Genomic DNA, 25,647 nt, shown 5'->3' with positions numbered 1-25,647 from the left:
TCCTACCTGTGTTCCAAAGCACCTAATATAATAGGCATGCTCCTCTGATCCTGGAGAGAATAGACATGCATCATGACTAGTATCCATTTTGACTAGTAGCCATGGATAGCCCTCTCCTCCATGAACATGTCTACTCCCCTCTTAAAGCCTTCCAAGTTGGCAGCCATCACCACATCCTGGGGCAGGGAGTTGCACAATTTAACTATGCGATGTGTGAAGAAATACTTCCTTTGAATCCCTCACCCTCCAGCTTCAGCAGATGACCCCGCGTTCTGGTATTATGAGAGAGGGAGAAAAGCTTCTCCCTGTCCACTCTCTCCATATGTCAACACTCTATACCAGGTGCCTACTCATCAGGCCATTCTGGGGATCCTTTTCCTTTGGTTAATTTTAAATGTCTTGTGGGGGAGGGCACACCTGGAGATCTCCTGAGTATGTAGAAACCCTTGCCTTGCATGTGGGTGACCTAACTATGCTGGGAAAATGGGAGTAGTTCTCCTTTATGGCTAATCCTTTTACATTTCAGAAGTGGTACTTTGTTTAGGCCAGTCCACAGCAAACACCCATTGTTCGTGACAACGGGCTGGATCCAAAACTTTCTGGTTCCACTTACAGTGGAGGCATACCCCACTGGCAGAAGAGGCATATTCCACTGGAGGAAGGCCCTTTGCACCCAAGCAAGTGGCTCAGTGGTAGAACATCTGCTTGGCATGCAGAAGGTCCCAGGTTCAATCCCCGGCATCTCCAGTTAAAGGGACTAGGCAAGTAGGTGATGTGAAAGACTCCTGCCTGAGACCCTGGAGGGCCGCTGCCGGTCTGAGTAGACAATACTGACTTTGATGGACCAAGGGTCTGATTCAGTAGAAGGCAGCTTCATGTGTGTTCATGTGGAAGAAAGCTCCACCATTAATAGAATGCAATCTATGGATCCAACCCCCTTGCACATTAGCATCCTTAACTGCCAAGGTCTCTTTCTGCCATTGCCTTTACCTTGCCAACCCAGGATGTTGCGTGCAAACTCCACAACTGCTAGCTGCATTCCCAAACAGACCCCTAAAGGGAAAAAAAAGGAGAGGAAACTGTTTCATGCAGGTACATAGACAGCAACATTAAGCACACTGGTTTTGCTACAATGGTGGGCTCTCTTGTTCTGTTTGCAACTCCCTCATAAGACTCCTGGCTGTTATTTGCACCAGGGTCAACATGAAGAAGACAGAAGCACAACGGGAGAGGTCACTGATCCTGTTTCACATCCATAGTAATCTTGATGCTGTAGGCAAAAAACAAACACAAAAAAAACCTGCCCTATATCACCCAAATTCCACTACTCCCCCCCATCAGCATGGTGCCACACAAAAGGCCCCATGAAATCTGCATCAGTAGGCTCCAAGATCATATACCCAAACTTCACACATTATTGGGAGTATGGCCTTATGATCAAAGTTTGCATCTGGGAAGCACAAAAGTTCTCCTACTTTCTGTACGTATGTTTCTTTATACGTTGAGAACCGTAATTTCTCTCACCTAAGAATGGTTTCTTCTGTTTTCTTGCCCAAGAAATAGCTTGTATCTTCCCTTCTGTCCCTCGAACACCAAACCCCCCTGGAACCAGGACTCCGCTACAGAAAGAGAAAAAGGTCCATTCAGCAAAGATGGCGTGTTTCAACCTTAGCTCCCTGAAAGCTATTTCGAAGCCAGACAGGCATTTTTAACGTCTGTATACCCAGCTACATAAATATGACTCTACTTTAGAGGGCGGGCCCATAAATTGGATAGACCCAGAACGCCAAGCTCCGAGTCTCTGTCAAACAGCTGCAAAGCAAACTGGGGGGGGGGGAGGGGGCGAGGCAGGATTTGGAGCACATGTACAGCACAATAAGGATGGGTGCTTAATGGTTGGAATTTCTTGCTGCCCCTTGTCCCCATGATGTAGCACACACACTTCAGGAAACCCAGTGGGAGCAGGGTTAAACACTCTTCTGCTTGTCGCTTCTCCCCTTTAAATCACCCCCCCCAATATACATATCTCTTTGCAGAAATCTTTTTAGCCTTGCTTGGAAAAACTTTTGAAATGTAGTTATTTCAGGTGATTGTACCGAAGCCAGATAACAAGAGATACAAGTTTCAAATACAGCTAATTATGGCCACAATGTTCCTTTTCTTCTAGGAGTCACTCTTCCAGGGCAGGAATTTGAGTGTTCTGCAGCATCGGCTTACAATAAAAGTCAGCCAAAAAAGATGTGCCAAACAAGGATCAGAGTGGTGAAGGGGAAATAAATTTGAAAACCTCAAGGGGGGGGGGGTCTAACGTCCCTAAGGAGTTGAAGGGGCCGACATGCTGTACATTTTTTTATTTAAGGAGTTCACATGCCACCTCTCCTGAGGCCTGCTAAATTCCACACCTAACACTCCCTTACATTCCTTCTCATTTGTCTGTCTCCATGACGTTCTTTCTCAGTCTCCAGAACTGCTGATCCGTACCTCCCATGTAAAATCCTCACCTGTTTTAGTCCACCTATCAACATTCCTTGCTGTTTCCACAAGTTTATCTTCTCTTTCATACAGCTTTTCAGCACATAGTTTATCTTCTCTTTCATCCAACTACTGCATGTGTGGCTTATTTGGGTCATAAGACAAAGGCAATACTAGACTGCCTTTGGAACACTATGTCCAAATGGGCGTGGCCTATGTAGGGCGCTCCGGGCCATGCAGGAGACAGTCAGAGAAGCCCACACCGATGCCAGCAGCTACCCTGAATGTTGGCACTTCAGTCAGAGGAAAGAAAGGTTACAAATGTCCTTAATTAAGGACCCAAAGGTCAAAAAAAAAATCAACATTCAATGCCAAAAGTTATACAATATAATGTCAAAGCAAAATAGGTCTATATTTATTACAGGCTAATATCAATAACAGGGAGCCCCGTGGCGCAGGGTGGTAAGCTGCAGTACTACAGTCCAAGCTCTGCTCATGACCTGAGTTTGATCCCAACAGAAGTTGGTTTCAGGTAGCCGTCTCAAGGTTGACTCAACCTTCCATCCTTCTGAGGTCGGTAAAATGAGTACCCAGCTTGCTGGGGGTAAAGGGAAGATGACTGGGGAAGAAACTAGCAAATCACCCCGCAAACAAAGTCTGCTTTGGCTCTTATTGACGTCACCCCATGGGTCAGGAATGACCCGGTGCTTGCACAGGGGACCTTTACTTACTTACTTAAAATCAATAACATATATAAGGCCTTGCAATAGCCTGCTAAACCAACATGCTCATGTAAACCTACAGCACAAATAGACGTAAAATCACAAAAGTTTAATTTTGTAATTTTACATCTATTTGTGTTGTAGGTTTACATGAGCATGTTGGTTTGGTAGGCTATTGCAGGGCCTTATATATGTTATTGATTTTAGCCTGTGATAAATATATACACATTTTGCATTGACAAAAACTTTATACTGTATAATATTTGGCTTTGAATGTTGATTCCCCCCCCCCCTTGACCTTTGGGTACTTAATTCTGCTGTTTTGGGGGTTAAGTCTGTTTCCCCTTTGTTGTTGGTGTACAAATGTCCTTACTCAGCACTGCAGAGTTTCTGCCAGGCCTCATGGTATCGAACTGGCTCCTCTTGCAGCGTAGCCGGTTCCAAGTCAGCAGAATCAATGTACTAGAAAGAAATCCATAAGGAAACGTGAGAGACTGCAGCAGAATCAGAGGAACCTAGAAGACCCTTGAGGGCATTACTTTTTGCTTATCACTGACTTTATTCGTCTGTCTTTGGCCCGCCCTACCTCCAAGGACCCGAGAGAATAGTATCTGGTTCTTCCTTACTACCGTATATACTCGCGTATAAGCCGAGTTTTTCAGCCCCAAAAATGGGCTGAAAAAGCCGGCCTCGGCTTATACGCGGGTCAATACGGGGGGAGGGAGGGAGGAGGGAGGAGGGAGGAAGGAAACTTACCGCCGCCGCCGCCGGGCCCGTGCCGCTTCCTGCCGCCGGGAGCGGCCCGGGGCAGCCTCCTGCAGCCGCAGGATGGCTGCCCAAGGGCCCCCCCCCGCCCCCCACCGCCATTTTTCCCGGGCGGGAGGGGCCTTGGGCAGCCTCCTGCAGTCGCAGGATGGCTGCCCAAGGCCCCCCCCGCCCCCCCGCCATTTTTTTCGGGCGGGAGGGGCCTTGGGCAGCCTCCTGCAGTCGCAGGATGGCTGCCCAAGGCCCCCCCCCCGGGCCCCGCCGCCATTTTTCCCGGGCGGGAGGGGCCTTGGGCAGCCTCCTGCAGTCGCAGGATGGCTGCCCAAGGCCCCCCCCTGCCCCTTTTTTCGGGCGGGAGGGGCCTTGGGCAGCCTCCTGCAGCCGCAGGAAGGCTGCCCCGGCCCTTCCCGCCCCCGCCGCCATTTTTTTTGGGCAGGAGGGGCCATGGGAAGCCTCCTGCAGCCGCAGGAAGGCTGCCCCGGCCCCCGCCGCCATTTTTCCCGGGCGGGAGGGGCCTGGGGCAGACTCCTGCAGCCGCAGGAAGGCTGCCCAGGCCCCCCCGGGCCACGCCGCCGCCGGACCCTCACCGCTGGAGAGCCCTGTCAGGTAAGCCTGCGGGGGGGAGGGGTTATAAGCCGACCCTCGGCTTATACGCGGGTGCCTAATTTTTCCCCATTTTTGGGGAGAAATTAGGCACCTCAGCATATACGCGGGTCGGCTTATACATGGGTATATACGGTAATTTTTCAGCACAGATGGGACTGAACACTTCCAAAAGGATTTTCAGCTGTTAACATTTGTTGTTTTCCATGGCTATATGAGAAAAGAAGGCCCTGAACTCTGTTGTAATCATAAAGGTTGGGATTTTGTGTGTGTGTTTCATTTTAGTACCCAAACAATTATGTTGGTAGAAAGACAATGGAAACAAGTGTGGTTTTAATGGTCAAGTGATTTTTCTGCTAATGAGTGTTCAATGTTCAGAGCCAACTGGCAAAGCATGTGTGAACTGTATTGCACCAGCGGTTAATCCTATAATCATTTATGCATTTTAGTAACTTTGAGCCCTGGCTGGTCTTTACGAGAAGATCAAAGAACCCACAGAACTCGTCCTGTGATTCCCACAACAGCTTTAGATTTTTCTTCTCCAAATAGCAGCCGTGCTGGTATGACAAACTGCTTTGGCACGTTTCACAGTCGGAAAGGCAGGTCACAGCATTCAGGTTCAGACCATTTTCTTTCCATGCTTCTGAGCTAATTGTATGCCACAGACTCATTCAGACTACCAATTCAGACTCCAGCTTCCAAGCCCAGCCCACAGTGTTGTTGTAACCACCACTGTGTGTGAGTGTGTGCGCGCGCAAAGTGCCCTCAAGTTGCAGCAGACTTATGGCGACCCCCTTATGGGGCTTTCAAGGCAAGAGACTATCAGAGGTGGTTTGCCAGTGCCTTCCTCTGCACAGCAACCCTGGTATTCCTTGGTGCTCTCCCATCCCACATACTAACCAGGGCTGGCCCTGCTTAGCTTCTGAGATCTGACGAGATCGGACTAGCCCATCCAGGTCAGGGTAGCCACCACTACAAACAGGAAATAAGAGCCGAAGCAGCAGCTGATTTTATTTGCTGCCATAAACTGTTAAGAATTACATGCATACCTCACTAAACCTGAACACACAATACTTGTAGGGAGAAAATGACTCAAGGCTTTGAGTCAGGTTGGGCTAGGCTTCAGAGGATGGGGTGTGGGACTCCTTCCAACTCTCTGCATAAGCAGGACCACACTGATTTGTCTTATACTTGGCCACCAACTTGGAAGGCTTTAAGAAGGGAGTGGACATGTTCATGGAGGAGAGGGATATTCATGGCTACTCATCAAATGGATTCTAGTCAGGATGGATACCTATTCTCTCCAGGATCAGAGGAGCATGCCTATTATATTAGGTGCTGTGGAACACAGACAGGATGCTGCTGCTGCTGCAGTTGTCTTGTTTGTGGGCTTCCTAGCGACACCTGGTTAGAACATAACAACATAAGAAAGGCCCTACTGGATCAGACCAAGGCCCATCAAGTCCAGCAGTCTGTTAACACAGTGGCCAACCAGGTGCCTTTAGGAAGCCCACAAACAAGATGACTGCAGCAGCACCATCCTGCCTGTGTTCCAAAGCACCTAATATAATAGGCATGCTCCTGTGATACTAGACAGAATAGGCATGCAGCATGACTAGTATCCATTTTAACTAATAGCCATGAATACCCCTTTCCTCCATGAATATGTCCACTCCCCTCCTAAAGCCTTCCAAGTTGGCAGCCATCACCACATCCCGGGGCAGGGAGTTCCACAATTTAACTATGCGTTGTGTGAAAAAATACTTCTTTTTATCTGTTTTGAATCTGTCACCCTCCAGCTTCAACAGATGACCTCGCGTTCTAGTATTATGGGAGAGGGAGAAAAACATCTCCCTGTTCACTCTCTCCAAACCACGCATAATTTTATAGACCTCTATCATGTCACCCCTTAGCCACCTTCTTTCCAAGCTAAACAGCCCTAAGCGTCTTCACCGTTCCCCATAGGACAGTTGCTCTAGTCTCCTAATCATTTTGGTTGCTCTTTTCTGGCCACTGTGTGAACAGACTGCTGGACTTGATGGACCTTGGTCTGATCCAGCATGGCCTTTCTTATGTACCTTCCTATTTGCTCCCCTTTTGTTTCTCTTCGGACATAGCCAAAGAGAAACAAAAATCTCCTTTATTTAACACACATGCAGAGTGATGCTGTGGAACAGAGAGGACCATAATTGGGGGGTGGGGGGAAATGAATCCTCTTCCCTCTGAAAGGGACAAAATTAGTCAACACCACCCTGCCAAATAACAAGTGGGAGAAGTAGCTTGCTCCAGGATAATCATTTTTGCTACAGGAGAACTTAGCTCAGAGCACCGCTCAGACACATCCTAATGAAGAACCACCTTTAATGGTCCTGCCTGAAATCAGCTGTTATCCAACCTTTCAGCAAAACTTATGAAACCCAGGCATACATGTTTTAAAGAAGTTATAAACTGAATTTCTTTTGCTAAAAAAGAGAGAGAGGGGGGGGGGTTGTCACCAAGGAACATCATGCTTATTACCTTACAAGGAGAAGTCAACTATTACTGCTTTCAGAAATCTACCCCCCCCCAAGAGGAGGGACCGAAAAAAAGTACCATTATGAGGTGGAGCAAAAAGAGAAACTGCTGGCACCCTATCAACCTCCATATTATCGTCACAACAAAGATGCACAACTTACTACTGCATTTAACTTTTAAAGCTAACCTAACAAAAAACAAGATTCTGCTGAAGTTCGTGAAAAGTATACCTTGATCTCAAGCTTGTGATTGATAGCCAAGGCAGAATGTTCCAAAGCTTTAATGACAGAGGCATAAGAATCGGAGAACTTGGTATATTTGCCAACAAGAGCAACAGAGCAGGTCTCCAACAAACGATCGTACCTGTACCAACGACAACAAAAGAACGCGCAATGCAGGGTACACGTTTAGAGCCCAGACAGACCAAGATAAAACACCAAATGAGTATGATTCCTAAAGATTACCACAGAGATATGCTCGGAGACAAGGATCTCCAACAGGTAGCTCATGCAACCCCTAAAAGACCCAGGAAATGATTTGCAAATGGATCTTAAAAAATTGTTTTTAAAAAAAAGCTTTATTTTGCAGGCTTTTCCTCTGTGCTGCTTAGCTAGTATCTTAATTTTTGGGTACCCTCGAACACAAGAAGCAGGCTTACCCTGAGTCAAACCTTTTGGTCCAGCAAGATCAACACTACCTACTCCGACTGGCATCAGTTCTCCCAAGTTTTTAAGTAGAGGTCTTTCACATCAACTGATTACTTTTAATGGGAGACACAGGGGATTGAACCTGGGACCTTCTGCATATCAAGCACATACTCTACCACTGAGCCACAGCCCCTTAAGAGTGTTGTACTAGGATCCAGGTTAAAGTCCCCACCTTCCCATGGAAGCCTGCCAGGTGACCTTGGGCCAGTCACACTCAGCACCACTGCTGGAAAAGTCTATAGTAGGGGTGTCAAACATAAAGCCCGAGGGCCAGATCCGGCCCCTTGAGAGCTCATATCTGGCCCGTGAGTCAGCTCCCCCTCTCAATCTGGGCTGGCGAGGCATGGCCCGGCCAAGTGACATCTATGTCATATCCAGCCCTCGTAACAATTGTGTTCGATGCCCTGGTCTAAAGGAACGGCACTCCTTGTTAACTGTTTCACTGCTACTTCAGGAAAACTGAACAGCACACACGCAGATATAATTAACTCCCTACGAAGGGAGCTCACCTATCTGCCATCTCCTTCCACTTCATGAGCATTTTCCTAGGCTGCCTCTCAATAGGAAGGTCGAGTCTGTTCCGAAAGTAATCAACCACCCCTTGCTCCTCTAGCAACAGGGGCACTCGATAAATGGAAGATACATCATGAACGCAAATGACCTGTTTAGTGAGAGAAAGAAAATATTATTATCTCTAAGCAATGAAGGCCAGAAAACTTGTTTTTATGATTCCAGTTCTCAAAATGAGAACAAATTCAGAATCTGATATTGGGGGGGTTCAAATAAAAGAAAAAAAACAAAGAAAGAGGAGACAGGTATTGCATGTGAAAGAACCAAGCTATAATCTAGCCGTTTCAGACACTCTTTTGTTCCCAGATCATCCATACAAAAATCTTCTGTTCAAAAGCTTGAACAACTTTAAACATCTACCAGATCAGTTTCATATCAAAGGCCTTTATAAAATGATTTATCTCAGAAGTAGCAGACAAACCACATTCACAAATGTAAGGTACCCGTGTGTTTTCAGTTTGGAAACAATACCCTTATCTACTATAGAGGAAATCAGAGAAGATAAGGAAATCCATTCTGAAGACACTGGGGGTGGGGCTCAAACTGCCCAAACTGAGCAGAAACCTTAATAATTCTCCTCATTTTTGCCACAAAGAGGAGTTAGACATGCTGTCCCACTCCCATAACTGAGCACGGACACATAATATTTTATAAAAGCAACCACAACGCTAACAACATCTCAAAACGCTGGAACAGTTTTTTACCTGCTCTGGTTCTACATGACAAAACATGGAAATTTTTTCCTTTACTGAGGTGTCTAGAGGAGTGGAACACCTGCAGACAATCTAGAAAAGAAGACAAAGGCAAGGAAGCTGTAAAACAAACAGCACCAACTTTTTACAGCCCTTCATATAAGTATTGTTTGTTTTTAAAAACAGAACACTATGTATCTTCAACAGTTATGCCTTGGGTGTAGATCTTTCTGTCCCAGGTCTCAGAATGGCCAAAAGGTTCTGTAAAAATCCAGCATGTGTGCCATTTCTTTCTCAAGGTGCAACGCTTACCAGATCTGGTGAAAGACCAAGACCCCGGAGTTCACGGACGCTATTTTGCGTGGGTTTCGTCTTCTGTTCTCCTGTAGAACTCGGCTAGTAAATAAGCAGGCAAAAACATAGGTCAGTGTGTCAAATCAAGGTCCTCTGAAATGCAACGACACATTCAGATTTTGATCATTTTTAAAAAAACAAATCCCTATTTCAAAGGAAACATTCAGCAGTAACAGCCAAACGAAATGACATTTTGCACTAATAATGTGCATGTGTGTATACACACACATGCTCATACATATACATATGCATCTCTCTGCTTGTCTCTTTCTCACACACACACACAAACACACACTCACTCTGTGTCCAGGATACACAGGATCATTACTTATTGATCATGACTTCAGGATCATCACTTATTACTTCTATTTGGAATGTCAGTGAAACAGATGTACTGTGGTTTTCTTTGGCTAGAAGCCAAGCTCTACTAAATTTAACCTTTAAGACCCTAGTAAAAGGGGGTAATATTTTCACATTGCAATACTGCTGTCTTGGCTGTTCATCAACGTATTATAATCACCTAATGTCAGGATCCACTCGTTGCATACGCGATATTTAACACCACAGGAATCAAAGGTAAACCCACCACCTCAATCCAGCGACACACAAAATACCCCGTTTATTCTTCCAAACTTTAACCTACCGATTAGCCTTATTAAGCAACAGAAGAACTGCATCAAGTGAGGTAGCCATACCCGGCACGCTACTCAGATGCAGCTTCAAAAAACTTGATTCCTTAAATTACTTCTCTGTTAAAAATCCACGTAATTTAAGACCAACTCATTTTCTGTATTTCACAACATATGTAAAGGTAAAGATCCCCTGTGCAAGCCCTGGGTCATTCCTTTTTTTCCCTCTTTTTTTTTGAAAATTTTTTATTGGTTTTTATAATATAAATTTTCCATGTTAACAAACAACAATATACGTAGTATTAAAAACTAAATCATAGGTAATGTTGTTATAATTGTTTAAGTGCTAAATAAAAATAAAAAATAAAGGAAAATTTATTGACTTCCCCATCACCTCCGTCCGCCTCTTAATAAAGTATTCTATCCCATCGTGATATGGTCTGATCTTAATTATTCTTATATCTCAATTAGATTTCAATCACATTATACTATCAATATAATTGATTACGTTTCTTTATGTTAACAATGTCATCTAGATCAGATTAAAAGGTATTTTCTTCCATTTTCCCCAGTCCTAGTTCATATTCACAATATTTCATCCACGCCTCCCATTCCCCCATAAATTGAACATTGTCTTTTTGATTTAAAATGGCTGTAAGTTTTGCCATTTCCACCAGTTCAAACATTTTCATAGTCCAGTCTTTTTTCCCAGGAGTGTCTGGCCCTTTCCATTTTGCTGCATAAAGCAGTCTTGCAGCTGTAGTCGCGTAAATCAAAAAAGTCCTGTGTTTTAACAAATCATCAGGTATCATACTTAATAGCATCATTTCTGATGTTTTGGGTATGTTTTTTTGTACTATTAGTCTTAATTCGTTATAAATCATATCCCCAAAATCCTTAGCTTTGTCACAAGTCCACCACATATGATAAAAAGAACCAACTTCTTTATTACATTTCCAACATTTAGGGGATGTCACTTTGTAGATCTTTGCAATCTTCTTAGGCGTTAAATGCCATCTATACATCATTTTATAGATATTTTCTCGAATTGACTGCGCATTTATTCCTTTCAGGTCTTTCGCCCATAGTCTTTCCCATTTGTTTAGAGCAATATCATGTCCCACAGTTTGAGCCCAATTAATCATTGTTGGTTTGATTATTTCCTGCTCACAATAAATTGTTAAAAGAAGATTACACATTTTAGAAATCAGTTGAGTATTATTATCTAATAGCATCCTGTGAAAAGATGATTTTTCTTTAGAGAATCCATTCTTCATATCTTGTGTAAATACTGATTTAATTTGATGATATTGAAGCCATTGTAAATCGTCTTTAAGTAACTGAAAGTCTTTTAGTGAGCTTTTCTTTCCTTCCCAGTTAATTAACTCTTGGTAGGTGATAAATTTGTCCAATCTAAGTGGGCGTAATGTCAACATTTCTTGAGGTGATATCCACATCGGTGTTACTGGTTCAAGAATATGTTTATATCTCATCCATATATGAAATAAGGAGGACCTGATTATATGGTTACGAAATGATGCTTGTATCTTAATTTTACCATACCATAAATAGCCATGCCATCCACTTATATTGTTAAAACCTTCAAGATCTAACAAACGCGAATTGGATAAGTTCATCCAGTCCTTTAGCCATACTAAAGCGGCCGCTTCAGCATAAAGTTGAAAGTTAGGTAGTGCTAAACCTCCTCTAACTTTAGAGTCCACCAGATGTTTATAAGCAATCCTCGTTTTTTTCCCTTGCCAGATGAAATTTAATACGTCTTTCCTCCAGGTATCAAAGTATAAGCCCTGGGTCATTCCTGACCCATGGGGAGACGTCACATCCCGTCATTTACTAGGCAGACTTTGTTTACGGGGTGGTTTGCCAGTGCCAGTGCCTTCCCCAGTCATCCTTCCTTTACCCCCAGCAAGCTGGGTACTCATTTGACTGACCTCGGAAGGATGGAAGGCTGAGTCAACCTCGAGCCGGCTACCTGAAACCAACTTCCATCAGGATCGAACTGAGGCCATGAGCAGAGCTTGGAGTGAAGTACTGCAGCATACCACTCTGCACCACGGGGCTCCTTACAACAAATGTATAACCAACTAAATGACATTTCGCTCAGTCATTATGCCTCTATGCATTTCGTATTGAGTTTATATACTTCGTGTTATACTAACTTCAATTCCTTCTTGCAATTTCCAAGGACATAGTTCTAATCATGTCGCAGGATTAAACTAATTCGATAGTTCTCCTGAGCTAGTTCAAAGAGGTCACAATTAGTCGATGACATTTTTTTAATGCAGTTGTATTCAACTGTATCCCAAATGCTTAGGGCAGAGAGGCCTTATGTAACCATGAGCTGATCTAAACTGAGCACCAAGCACACAACGAAAAAGCTTCCCTGAGCCTTACCTGGGGTACCAGACTGACGTGAATATTACAGAAGTTCTCTCGCCTGACTTTGAACTGGAACTGGCGGAACGCCTCAATGAAGGGCATGCTTTCGATGTCTCCTACTGTTCCTCCAAGCTAAAATAAAGGTAGCTAGAATTAAGCACATGCTCTGTTCTTTGGCCCCCACAGCTCATGTCAATGTCACTTTGTGGAACTGTCAGCAGTTAAGCTCAAGAATTTAACATGTAACATGACGTTGGGTGATGTAGTTTTCTGTTCCCTTTCAGACAAACAAGGCTATTCAACAGTAATGCAGTTCCTGACAATCCCCAAGCTTCTACTTTTGCCCATCCCATACCCTTCCCTTTCAGTCCTCTCTTAGACTGCAAAATCTATGTAGTGGTGGTGGAAAGTGCCGTCAAGCTGACTTATGGCGAACTTGTAGGGTTTTCAAGGCAGGAGATGTTTAGAGGTTTGCCACTGCCTGCCTCCATGTGGGCTGAGAGAGTTCTGAGAGAACTGTGACTGGCCCAAGGTCAGCAGGCTTCATGTGGAGGAGTGGGGAATCGAACCCAGTTCTCCAGATTAGAGTCCGCCGCTCTTAACCACTACATCAAGCTGGCAAAATCTATCCCCTTCGCCATTCTAGTTTTTGCAGCTGGACACCATAAACCTTACTGACTTCAACACTACCTTGATTTGGACACAGAACTCAGGTGAATGGTAAATAACAGACCCCAAGTACTTTGCTGATCTCCTCAAGCAGCCCTGTCCAAAAATCAGGACAGTATACTGCATCCATACAAAGGGATTCCTAAGAGATTAATCTGTCCTGAGCCATCACAAAGTAACAGACACAGGAGAGAAGAGATGCCAACCTCAATCACGCAGACTTGAGGTTCTACACCATCTTCGTCGACAGGGATTCGAGCCTGCCTCATTACCCACTCCTGAATTGCATCCGTAATGTGGGGCACAACTAAAAACAAAGAAAAGACAGTATCAGGAATACAGTCCGGCTGCTTTCCAACATAAAACACATTGCAAAATCAGCATCTGATTTTCTCGGCATATTCATACACCCACAGAGAACTTTGCCTGCCTCAGAACAATACTATTAACCCACGGTTATTTGCTGTAACTTTCACATCAGATGACACCAAGGACTGTACCCCAACATATGCCCCAGCCTTACAATCCACTGTACCTGAAGACAGGGCTGCCTTTGAAATGTGAATTAAAATGTGGAATTCACTGCCAGAGGATGTAGTGATGACCACAGAAGCAGATGGCTTTAAAAAGGGGTTAGACAGATTCATGGAGGACAGGTCTATCAGTTGATACTAGCCACAGCGACTAAAGGGAAACTCCACATTCAGAGACAGTAAACCTGCGAATACCAGTGCTAGAAAGCAACATCAGTATACTGATGGACTTGATGGGCCTTGGTCTGATCCAGCATGGCCTTTCTTATCACTCTTATGCCCTGTTTGTTGGTCATCTAGTGTAATCAGTTGGGATCTGTGTGAAACGGGATGCTGGACTAGATGGGACTACTGGTCTGATCCAACTGGGTTCTTCTCATATGCTTATAACTGTTAGCAGACACACAGAGAAACAAAATACCTCCTCTATTCATATAATCTTAGCAAACATCTGTAACCAATACATTGCACACAAATGCTTGTGACCTAAAATTCAAATGATGTGATGATCACGGCAGCAAATCCTATAGTTCACTTAATCGGTAGGCCAAAGAACAGAGTGCAAGGAAAAAAGATCCGTTGGATGAGGAAAGATAAAATGCAAATGTTGAAGAAAGAAGATAGTTAGTGATTACAGGCAGAGCGTTCAGTACATGAAAAACAACATGCCCCAAACCAGGTTTACACTTAGGGGTAAGTATCAAGTCAGACCAAATTACAGAAGTTTGATTATTCACTGACTACAAAGTCCACTGTACCAGTAAAGCTAGGCTTAAAGCCTGCGGTAAGATGGATTTTCAACTAAAACAATTTTAAGATTGTCCTACATGTTCTTAGTTCTGCAGAGAAAGCCTGTTGGGAAACATCTAATTTGTGTGTGGGGGGGGGGGGAGATGAGCACAGAGAGATCTTGACACTGCTCTGCTATAGAATACTTGATCTAGAACTCTCTTCACAGGGAGGCGAATGTAACCAACTTCCTGCCGAGCTTCTGCAGACAAGCCAAAGACTTCTCAGAAATGCCTTTTTTAAATCCATAAACCACTGGGTGCCAAAGCCCTCTGTGGTTTAAAAACTGTTAAGTTGGTACCTTTCAGTACTGTATACACTGACTTCTTTAATGGCAATTCCCTTCCCCCCTTACACACACACATTCGCAGGAATTTTTAAAATGTTGTACGATGCTGTGGAAGCCCTGTGAGGGCTAAGCATTGCAGGGTAAAAAAAACAACACCCAATCGATTACCGGGTATATAATGCTTTGTCGTAAGAAACAGCATGCTATAAATCAACTTAAGTACGCAAAGGACGAAACACTGACTGAAATTAAGAGACAAAGAGGAATGGATCATTACCAACAAAGGTCAAAGCAAAGCGGATCCATTTCCAATATTTACCTTGGACTGTTTTGCCCAGATAATCTCCTTTCCTTTCTTTGTTGATGACATATTGATAGATTTTCCCTGTCGTCAGATTATTGTCTTTGGTGAGACGGATATCGAGAAAGCGTTCATAGTTCCCAAGGTCCAGATCAACTTCCCCTCCATCATCCAACACAAACACCTCACCTGCAGTAAACAGTGACACACATGAAGATGAGCAGACTTGCTTGGAAACAATAACTACCTCCTCCACGTCCCCCTTCATCTGCTAAGACCACTCTGCTGAGAAAGAAAAATGGTAACATTATTATCCAACCTCCTGTAATTATTTCATTTGTGCAGCTAGTCCATACAACAAAGCTATAGGCAGAGATTAGTAGCAATCCTATGGCTATGCACCCCTAGAAATATAGTGTAATAAGGTGTGGGAGGATAATTATTTGAAACAGGGAAAAAAGCGTTTCAAAAAGCGAAGAGCTGAAAAATTGAAGAGATGGGGAACACAGGAGCTAGAGAATGAATATGTTTGAAAGATAAGGAATCTTAACTAGATGACATGTATGTATGACCCCTTCCAACTCTACGATTCTATGAACCACTACACCATGCTGGCTCTCCATCACTACACTGCCCCTTCTGAAACCAATCCTAAACCCTTGCAACTGAATAGATCTTAAGCTGAATATGAAAAGGTGAAATCGGTGGTCAGTGAAAATCAAGGGCAGTGAAACCTGATCATGTTTACATGCAGAAAAAATTAAGGCAGGAAGCAAATAGAAACAAGAGACCAGATAGGAAGAGGGACGACTGATAAAGTGTTACAGTAATCAAATCAAGACATAATGAGAGAACAAACTAAAGTATGGGAAGGAATAGCGAGAAGTCTTAATTATAAAATCTAAGTGGGGGTGGGGGGAGAGACTGAGAAGTCTGAAACAAAATTCCAGAATCTTTAGCTTGATGAGAAAGAAAAACAGTAACACGGTTATCAAACAATAACAAAGGGATGAAACATGAAGAGTACTGAAGAAGAAAAATGGGAAATTCTGTCTTTGAAAGATTCAGCTTCAAAATGCAAGCAGGCAGCTACGATGACAACTCAAAAAGATGAAAGATGACCACAACAGACCAGAGAAAACAATAACAGATTGCTGTCAGCAGGTACATGATAGTACATATAAAAAGACTTAGGTATGAGTCTTTTCTATCAGTTTTTCCCCGGTCAGTTAATAATATTGATAGTACTATCATTTAGTTCTGTGCTCACAGAGTACCTGACCTTTACATGGAAAAAAAGTTGGGTCACTAATTCATTGACAGTGCCTGACAATTTCAAATATGTACAGACATACACACACATCTCCAGGGAGAAGGTATGAATGTAATTTTACACTTATTACAAATTATGTCCTCGGAATTTTTTCATTCTCAAAAGTGAAATGTTACATAAATACTATATAGAAGTCTGTCTCGCACAAACATTACATAGACAGGCCTTTATCCCAAATCTTACCATGCTCGTAAGGAGAGAAGGTCCCAGCATCAATGTTAATGTAGGGGTCAATTTTAATGGACGTGACATGCAATCCACATGATTTGAGAATCGTCCCAACGCTGCTGGCAATGATCCCTTTCCCAATCCCAGAGATAACACCTCCTGTTACCAAGATGTATTTCATTTGTTTTATTGTCTGGAAAAGAAAATGGGAATTAAAACCCCCCCACCATAAAACATCTGTTTGGAGAAAAAGAAATATAACCATGTCTCACCCCCCCCCATCCCAACTGTTTGGAATGTTCAAAAAAATTACAATATAGACACATTAACACCGTCTACCCACAACCATCAGTGGCACATGAGAAACCTTTTTTTGGCTGCAGGTTTGTGCCAAAATACTTGTATTAATTTTGTCAAATGAAACGTGCAATACAAGCAACTGCTTTTTAGACTTGATTCTTCTCCTTGATCTTCATCATCTTCTACTCAGAGTTCACGCTACAAGTTTAATTAACAAATGTCATCATCACTACATTGTGTGTGTGCCATCAAGTCACAGCTGACTCATGGCGACCCCGTAGGGTTTTCAAGGCAAGAGACCTTCAGAGGTGGTTTGCCATTGCCTGCCTCCGCGTGGGCTGACAGAGTTCTGACAGAACCGTGACTGGCCCAAAGTCACCAAGCAGGCTTCATATGGAGGAGTGAGGAATCGAATCCAGTTCTCCAGATTAGTCTGCCACCCTTAACTAGATGGAAAGAACGAAGGCTCAGTGCTGTAAAAGTATTGGAGAACCAAAACAGCACAGAAATATATGAAATGCTTAATTTTATAAGTGAGTAAAGTGCAAAAATGACAATAAATATATACAATATAATACAACAAGATAATACAATATAATACAACAAGTAAGTAGTATATCTCAATCCAGCATGTCAAGGACTTGGAAACCTCTCAAGTCCATTTGGATGTAAGTCCAATAAATCCAGTAGTTATATAGGAAGAATATTTCCTTTGTGGGGATCAGTTGTATGTCTTTTCAGACTATATCTCAGTATGCTGGAAATCAGTATGCTGAAACGAGGCTGCGTTTTCAGGAGGAGGAACTCGGAAGCTCTGTGATTCACTGGGGATGCATAATTAATCACAAGCTTCCAGCTTCTCAGCAGAGTCAAAGCCACAACTAAGCTTTTACCACATGGCAAGGGACAACGGGGAGAAGTCTCAACCAAGAGAACTAAGATACATGTAGCTGACAAAGCCATATGCAAAACGTGATTGATTATGATCTAGACAACACGTCCTGGCATCCTTTATTGTGGCTTTGCAAATGTTGCTTGATTTCCAGCATACTGAGATATAGTCTGAAAAGACATACAACTGATCCCCACAAAGGAAATATTCTTCCTATATAACTACTGGATTTATTGGACTTACATCCGAATGGACTTGAGAGGTTTCCAAGTCCTTGACATGCTGGATTGAGATATACTACTTACCTGTATCTTGTTGTATTATATTGTATATATTTATTGTCACTTTTGCACTTTACTCACTTATAAAATTAAGCATTGCGTATATTGTTTCTGTGCTGTTTTGGTACTCTTAACTAGATGGCATGTATGGCCCCTTCCAATTCTATGATTCTATGAACCACTACACCACGCTGGCTCTCCATCACTACATTACCCCTTCTGAACCAAGCCTAAACCCTTGCAACTGAATTCACACCCGTTCTTCCCCTTGCCTTTGAAATAAATACAATTTCTGGGAAATTGTGTTACTTCAGGCCATAGCACCTAAACAAGTATCTTGGGATAAGAAAGCATTCTTCCGGGAGCCAGGCAAACACAGATTTAATGGAATGAATTGGCAGTCTGGCTGGAATATTATGTCATGCCTGCCCGAAAGAACATCTCTCAAGGAACAGGAGCTAACTGGATTTAAGAAAGGTGGTCAGCTTCAGCTGCAATCCTAAACACACTAAGGGAGCAGGGGCCCACTGAGTTAAACGGGACTTACCCCAAAGTAACCATGTTTAGGATTGTACAGTCTGTTACAGTAAAAGCAACAAAGGTATCTTGTAGCACTTTTACTAACACACGTTTAACACAGCATTACGTTTTTTGTGAGTCGAAGGTCACTTGGTCAGCTGCAACCGCATCCGAGGGAAGCTAGCTGAGTCACTGATGGCTCAACAACGATAAATTTATTATGCCACAAGGCTCTTTGCTGTTCTGGATACAGCTGACTTCTCCCTCTAGGAATGCATTCATTGTGACAGGAGATTCCATGGATGAGAGTTTACCGCAAAAGGCATTGCCTGTTTTGTATACATAAGAAGCGCCTTTCTGGATCAGACCAGTGGTCCAACTAGTCCAGCATCCTGTCTCACACAGTGCCCAAACAGCTGCGTCCTGGAAGGCTAACAAACAGGGTATAGAGGCTGAGGATATCCCGATGCTGGCTTCTATTTGTTTAGCAGTAGACTGCTTCTGAACATGGAGGTTCTAAACATACACACATACACACACACAACCCTTTTCAGTATCCACATATCAGCATTACCTATATTATAGGTGCACACATATATGTGATAGACCACGATGGGTAGCAGTGTTTGTCTGTTACAGTAGAAAAGAGCAAGAGTCCAGCAGCACCTTAAAGACTAACAAAATATCTGGCAGGCTATGAGCTTCTGTGAGCCACAGCTCACTTCTTCAGATACAGCTAGAATGTGAGTCCGTCTAACCTTAGGTAGAGAAAAGTGAATTAGACACATGCAATGTAAATGTCAAAAGCAAGTAAATGACATCAGCAGGTGTGATTATATTAGATGTGAGGGGAACCAGGCGCAGAGAAATTAGCATTGGTAATGAGACAGGAATCTCAGATTTCTATCCAGTCCAAGAGAATGCATAGTCTTGAGTTTCATTATTAGTTGTAATTCAGCAGTCATTCCCCCTCATCCAACTACGCTTGCTAATGTCATTTACTTTTGAAATTTACATTGCCATTGTGTGTCGAATTCATTCTTCTCTACTTAAGGACAAATAGACTCCCATTCCAGCTGTATCTGAATAAGTGCGCTGTGGTTCTCAAAAGCTCATACCCTGCCAGAAATTTCGTTAGTCCTTAAGGTGCTACTGGACTCTTGCTTTTTTCTACTGCTATTGACAGACGAACAAGGCTACCTGTTGTGATCTATCTCCTGGATTGAATAGAGATCTGGGATTCCTGTCTCATTACCAATGCTAATTTCTCCACGCCTAACAACCCTCTGCATATCACACCCAATCCAATCATGCCTGCTAATGTCATTTACTTGCTTTTGACACTTACATTGCCATTGTGCGTCTAATTAACTCATCTCTACTTAAGGACAGATGGACTCCCATTCTAGCTGTATCTGAAGAAGTGAACTGTGGCTCACAGACACTCATGTGCGTGTGTGTAAAGTGCTTTCAAGTCGCAGCCGACTTATGGCGACCCCTTTTGGGGGTTTTCATGGCAAGAGACTAACAGAGGTGGCTTGCCAGTGCCTTCCTCTGCACAGCAACCTTGGTATTCCTTGGTGGTCTCCCATCCAAATACTAACCAGGGCTGACCCTGCTTAGCTTCTGAGATCAGGCTAGCATGGGCCAACCAGGTCAGGGTACACAGTCGCTCATACCCTGCCAAAAATGTTGTTAGTCTTTGAGGCGCTGCTGGACCCTTGCTCCTTTCTATAATTACACGTGCACACGCATAATATAGCTGGGGTCGGTACTGAGCCAGCAGGGTAGACTTCCCCTGACTATGGAAGATCCACTGATTTAGCAATTTGCAATAATCTCTTTACCTTTCTGTAAAATGTACTGAAATGTATTAGGACAGCCAGGGAATAGCTTGTTGCTGGGGAGGATATCTCTGTGTGTCCGTGTGCTAAGGAATTGGGGCGCGGAGGGTTACAATGAACCATAACAAGAACTTTACCCTGGATGCTGATGGGTTGTCGTATCTTGAATTTGGATAAATATCCCTTCCTCAGTATGATCGGGGCTCGGAGATTTTTACTCGATAAGAGTCACTGGAGAAGACCGTCATGATAGGAAAAGTTGAGGGCAGCAGGAAAAGAGGAAGACCCAACAAGAGATGGATGGACTCAATAAAGGAAGCCACGGCCTTCAATTTGCAAGATCTGACCAAGGCTGTCAAGGATGGGACATTTTGGAGGACTTTCATTCATAGGGTCGCCATGAGTCGGAAGCGACTTGACGGCACTTCACACCACACACAGAGTGCTCTGGGTAGCAGCTGCTCCGAATAAAAAACCGTTTTCTTGCAAACAACGGTCTCGGGCCTCCTTCTCCCCCACGAACCTCTGGTTTGCTGCATCATTACTTTTAAAGCAATAACCATTCATTCTGCAAAGTGGGGAGGGGGTGCGTGTCAGAGGATGGAGAGGAGGGGCCCCCCCAGTTTCAGACTGCAGCCGCCATCCCCGTGACCATTTACACCACCTTGCTGCCACAGAATCGGGACCCTCGGCAGTGCTGAGGCGGGGAAGGAAGGAAAGAGGGGCGATCGTGTGCCCCCCCCTCCCCTCACGCTGGGGGTCGCCATCTCCCCCCCCCCAAAAAAAAAGTTATGGGATACCTCCTCCCACAGGCAGGCTTGACAGGCGCTGGTCAGGTCTCCCCCTCCCCCCCCACCACCAACGGACAGGCCCCACCACCAACGGACAGGCCCCAAGCCTCCCCTCCCCCCCCCCACGCTCGCGCGCCTCATCAAGCGACCCCTCCCCCCACCTCCCCCGCGCCCTCAGCCTACCCGCCCGGCGCGCACGCGCACAGAGCCCCCGGCAGCCGAAAGAGAGCGCAGGGCCTCCGAGGACGGTCCTTTCCCTGACCCAGCGAGCGGGGAAAAGAGCGCGTGAAGCAGCCGGCGCGCGCGTGCGCGGGGGGACAACGCATGGCACAGAAAAGGGAGGAGGGAGGGGTGGGGGGAGGAGGAGGAGCCGGCGGCTTGGCGGAACGCGCCTGCGCGAGGGCCGGCTTTCTCTCCGCGGCGTCTCGCAGGCGGGGAGATTTGCCTCTAGGGGCGGGGCTTGTCCTAGAAGGCGGGAAACGGGGAGGGGCCATCAGAGGACGCGTCCCGCGCGGGAGGGGCGGAGGGCGCGCCTCCTTTTTAGGGATTGCGCTGGTGCGAGTGGGCGTCTGAGCCTTTTAAACACTATGAATGGGTTTAAACTCTCTATGGGTTCAGTATAACGTAATGTGTTCAGTAATGTCACTAGTTAGTAAGTTATAGCAACGAGTTTTATTTTTATTCTTTAATTTTATTGTTAAAGTAATTTTTAAACTGTTTAGGCACTTCTTTGGAAGTCGTGATGGTCACTTTTTAAGGTGGGTGGAGGGTCAAAAGGGTATTTTTGCATTTATAACTTTGCAATTTTGAATGTATTAACCAGATTATACAATCTATACTCTTTTGTACTTTCTTTTTTAATTTTTATAGTATTTGTTTGTTTTGATTTATGTGTTATGTTATTTTAAAAAAGTAATGTAAATAGTGTATGTAGGTTTAATAAGAACATAAGAAAGGCCCTGCTGGATCAGACCGAGGCCCATCAAGTCCAGCAGTCTGTCCACACAGTGGCCAACCAGGTGCCTCTAGGAAGACCACAAACAAGACGACTGCAGCAACACCATCCTGCCTGTGTTCCACAGCACCCAATATAATAGGCATACTCCTCTGATCTTGGAGAGAATAGGTATGCATCATGACTAGTAGCCATCTTGACTTTTAGCCATGGATTGCTCTAGCCTCCATGAACATGTCCACTCCCCATTTAAAGCCTTACATAAGAACATAAGAAAAGCCATGCTGGATCAGACCAAGGCCCATCAAGCCCAGCAGGCTGTTCACACAGTGGCTAACCAGGTGCCTCTAGGAAGCCCACAAACAAGACGACTGCAGCAGCAGCATCCTGCCTGTATTCCACAGCACCTCATAATAGGCATGCATGATAATATAATATTCATATTTTTATTAATAATTTATTATTATTATTAAAGAACAGCAAAATAAACACCACATACATTCATACAACCCACACATATCGATTCTCCACATTTCCAAAGTGTGCCTACACCTTCAAATCATCAATTGCTAACCTCTCGAATACTGGTAATAAAAATCCATTTAACGTATGCTATACCTAAGAACCTCTAATGCTATATCAATACGGATTGTTACTGCTTTTAGTTTCTGTCTTTCTGCTTTCTATTATTCATCTTAATACAGAAACATTCTAACTAAAAATAACATTCTGTATTCAAAACTATTCAAAATATTCATTTTTATTTATGTAGGTTATTTATTGTCATTTATCAGCACAGATTGCAGGGATTGTAAAGAAGCATTGGCATTTATTGTCTGATATTCCCGGATGTGCAGCACCTCCAAAAATAGGTTTTAAAAAAACTAATTCTTTGAAAGATAGGCTGGTTCATTCTGATATATACAGGGAAACTAAAAGACAATCTGTTGTGGGACATTTCAAATGTCATCAGTGCCTCGCTTGCAATTTGGCATTGGAGGTGAAAGAATTTAAAAGAACAGACTCAGATTTAAAATTCAAATTGCGCTCATTTTCTAATTGCAATACCAAATATTGTATTTATTGTCTCATTTGTCCCTGCCAACTTATTTATGTTGGCTCTAGCATACGGCCAATAAAAGCACGGATTCTAGAGCACAGATCTAGAATTAGGGCAGGATTAACTACAGCCCAGGTCGTCGACCATTTTTTAAAATTAAAACACAATGAGAATGAGCTAAGATTCTTTGTAATTTGGCGTCTACAAGGTAACAGATTCAATAGGAGTGACAATGAAAGAATCCTTAGACGCAAGGAAGCATACTTTATACATGTTCTGAATACCATGGCTCCTCATGGTTTAAACTTAGAGAACGATCTCTCATGCTTTCTGTAAATGTGCACTGGCACTTTAAGAATCTGGCTCACAGACTATGTACATCAGCTGTATCAAGGAGCGAACACCGGAGAGCTATTTAGGTAACTAGCTTGCACTATTGTAATAACGCCATTGGGATCGTTACCGGAGTGGACTGATTCCTTTCACTTACCCAGTGTGGGGACTTACCATATATTATATCCATAAATGGTTATTCGGTTGAAACCTGAAACTATGGATGATGATGAGTAATTGCATAGGACGTATTTTTGTAAGTATATGATGGAATCTATATATATTTATTACTGAGAGTGTTGGAATTGTTATTTATTGCAGTTTTGATATGGAATAATTTTTAAGATATTTATGACTATCAAAGAGCTTTATTTATTGTATCATATAGGAAGAACTGAAGAAAAATTGGCCCTTGCGCCTTGAAACGATCGTTTTCTCCTTCAACCAATCAGCTGCTGCAAAAGAAAAGAAATACATCATAAAGGACATTTTAATTATATTAAATTAATACAATACTTACCTTTTATAGGAAATGCTGAATATGTGTCTTCGTTTAAAATTCTATGTGTATAAGAAATAAATACATGTGTTTGTTGGTAATATGTGATGTTGGTGGGTATATTACCACATACTGTCAATATATAGCCACAATTTTGTTGGTATTAGTTACAGCTATTCCTATACTGAATTTCTCATCTCAAGATAAGTGTATAGAGGTGTCTAATTTGTTTTCCAACCTCCAGGTACTAGCTGGAGATCTCCCACTATTACAACTGATCTCCAGGTGACAGAGATCAGTTCCCCTGGAGGAAATGGCTGCTTTGGCGACTGGACTCAATAGCATTGAAGCCCCTCCCCTCCCCAAACCCCGCCCTCCTCAGGCTCCATCCCAAACATCTCTAATTATTTCCCAACCCGGAGATGGCAACCCTCATTGTCCGCCTTTCTCACAAGGACTTAAGGTAGGATGACAGATAGTGAGCCAGAACAATCAATCAAATGGGACATTCAATAACCAATGCATTAGGATTTAAGCCGTTTGGAACCACTAGAAAGAACTGAAGCATAGCATATGTATGCTGACAGAAATTACATAAATAGGATCCTACTTACAATAAGCTAAACTCAGCAGTATAGACCACAGTCCTTAAACATGTGCCCAAGCAAGTTTGAAAAACCATTTTGTGTGGAGCAACCCTATTACCTGCACAATGGCCATGATATTTATTACGCTGCAGTGGGTACTATTATTTGGTGTGCCATCTGTTTTTAATCATTTGTGAGTCGGCATTTTATTGTTTTAGATTTTGTGTGTGTGTGTGTGTAATTTGTGATTTTATTGTTGGTACCCGCCCTGAGCCTAGCTTTGGCTGGGGAGGGCGGGCTAGAAATTCAAATAAAATTTAAAAAGCCCTTGAATAGTTCGATTTTGCATAGTTTGTGGCGAGCCAGGGGAGTGGGAGCTTTCTTGGCCTCCTCGGGCAAGCTGTTGGGGAGGGGCCATGGCTCAGTGGTAGAGCATCTGCTTGGCATGCAGAAGGTCCCAGGTTCAATCCCCAGCATCTCCAATTAAAGGGACTAGGCAAGCAGGAGATTTGAAAGACCTCTGCCTGAGACCCTGGAGAGCAGCTGCTGGTCTGAGTAGACAATACTGACTTTGATGGACCAAGGGTCTGAAACAGTATAAGGCAGCTTCAAGTGTTCATGTGTGCATTCCACAACGCAGGAGCCACAATGGAGAAAGCAATGGAGAAAGCTCTTGATTCTGCCCATTTGCAGGTTAGCACCTTCAGAAGCAAACCTGCTTTATCAGTATATGTATCTAATAGAATACCATAAAGAAGCGTGTGTAAAGTGGGGGTTGTACATCACAAATGCTGTCAACGATAGGAAGTTTTGAAGGTCATTCATTCGTAGGGTCACCATAAGTTGGAAGTGACTTGACGGCACTTAACACACACAATATCACAACCAGATACTTGTATATCTCAGTGTGTAATGATAATAATACCCTGACCTGGATGGCCCAGGCTAGCCTGATCTCGTCAGATCTCAGAAGCTAAGCAGGGTCAGCCCTGGCTAGTATTTGGATGGGAGACCACCAAGGAACACCAGGGTTGCTGTGCAGAGGAAGGCACTGGCAAACCACCTCTGTTAGTCTC

At 43.7% G+C, this 25,647-nt stretch overlaps 1 protein-coding gene across 1 annotated transcript in view; it reads right to left on the bottom strand.

Moving 5' to 3' along the window:
• CTPS1 (CTP synthase 1) overlaps nt 1–21,343 on the bottom strand; it is a 30,717-nt gene extending 9,374 nt beyond the window's left edge. The window contains exons 1-12 of the mRNA XM_056845993.1: nt 21,321–21,343; nt 16,526–16,703; nt 15,028–15,198; nt 13,304–13,404; nt 12,444–12,560; nt 9,358–9,441; nt 9,058–9,138; nt 8,293–8,444; nt 7,307–7,439; nt 3,568–3,656; nt 1,525–1,619; nt 991–1,053 (exon numbers count right to left, since the gene is read on the bottom strand). Coding sequence (XP_056701971.1) covers nt 991–1,053; nt 1,525–1,619; nt 3,568–3,656; nt 7,307–7,439; nt 8,293–8,444; nt 9,058–9,138; nt 9,358–9,441; nt 12,444–12,560; nt 13,304–13,404; nt 15,028–15,198; nt 16,526–16,691 — 1,252 coding nt within the window. The 5' untranslated portion in view covers nt 16,692–16,703; nt 21,321–21,343. The remainder of the gene's footprint in view (nt 1–990; nt 1,054–1,524; nt 1,620–3,567; nt 3,657–7,306; nt 7,440–8,292; nt 8,445–9,057; nt 9,139–9,357; nt 9,442–12,443; nt 12,561–13,303; nt 13,405–15,027; nt 15,199–16,525; nt 16,704–21,320) is intronic.
• Between the last annotated feature and the right edge of the window lie 4,304 nt (nt 21,344–25,647).

The sequence above is a fragment of the Euleptes europaea genome, chromosome 3 (assembly GCF_029931775.1).
Source record: "Euleptes europaea isolate rEulEur1 chromosome 3, rEulEur1.hap1, whole genome shotgun sequence".
NCBI classification, from domain to species: Eukaryota; Metazoa; Chordata; class Lepidosauria; order Squamata; family Sphaerodactylidae; genus Euleptes; species Euleptes europaea.
Note: the sequence above shows the minus strand (reverse complement) of the source record. Positions and strands in the feature narration are given on the sequence as shown.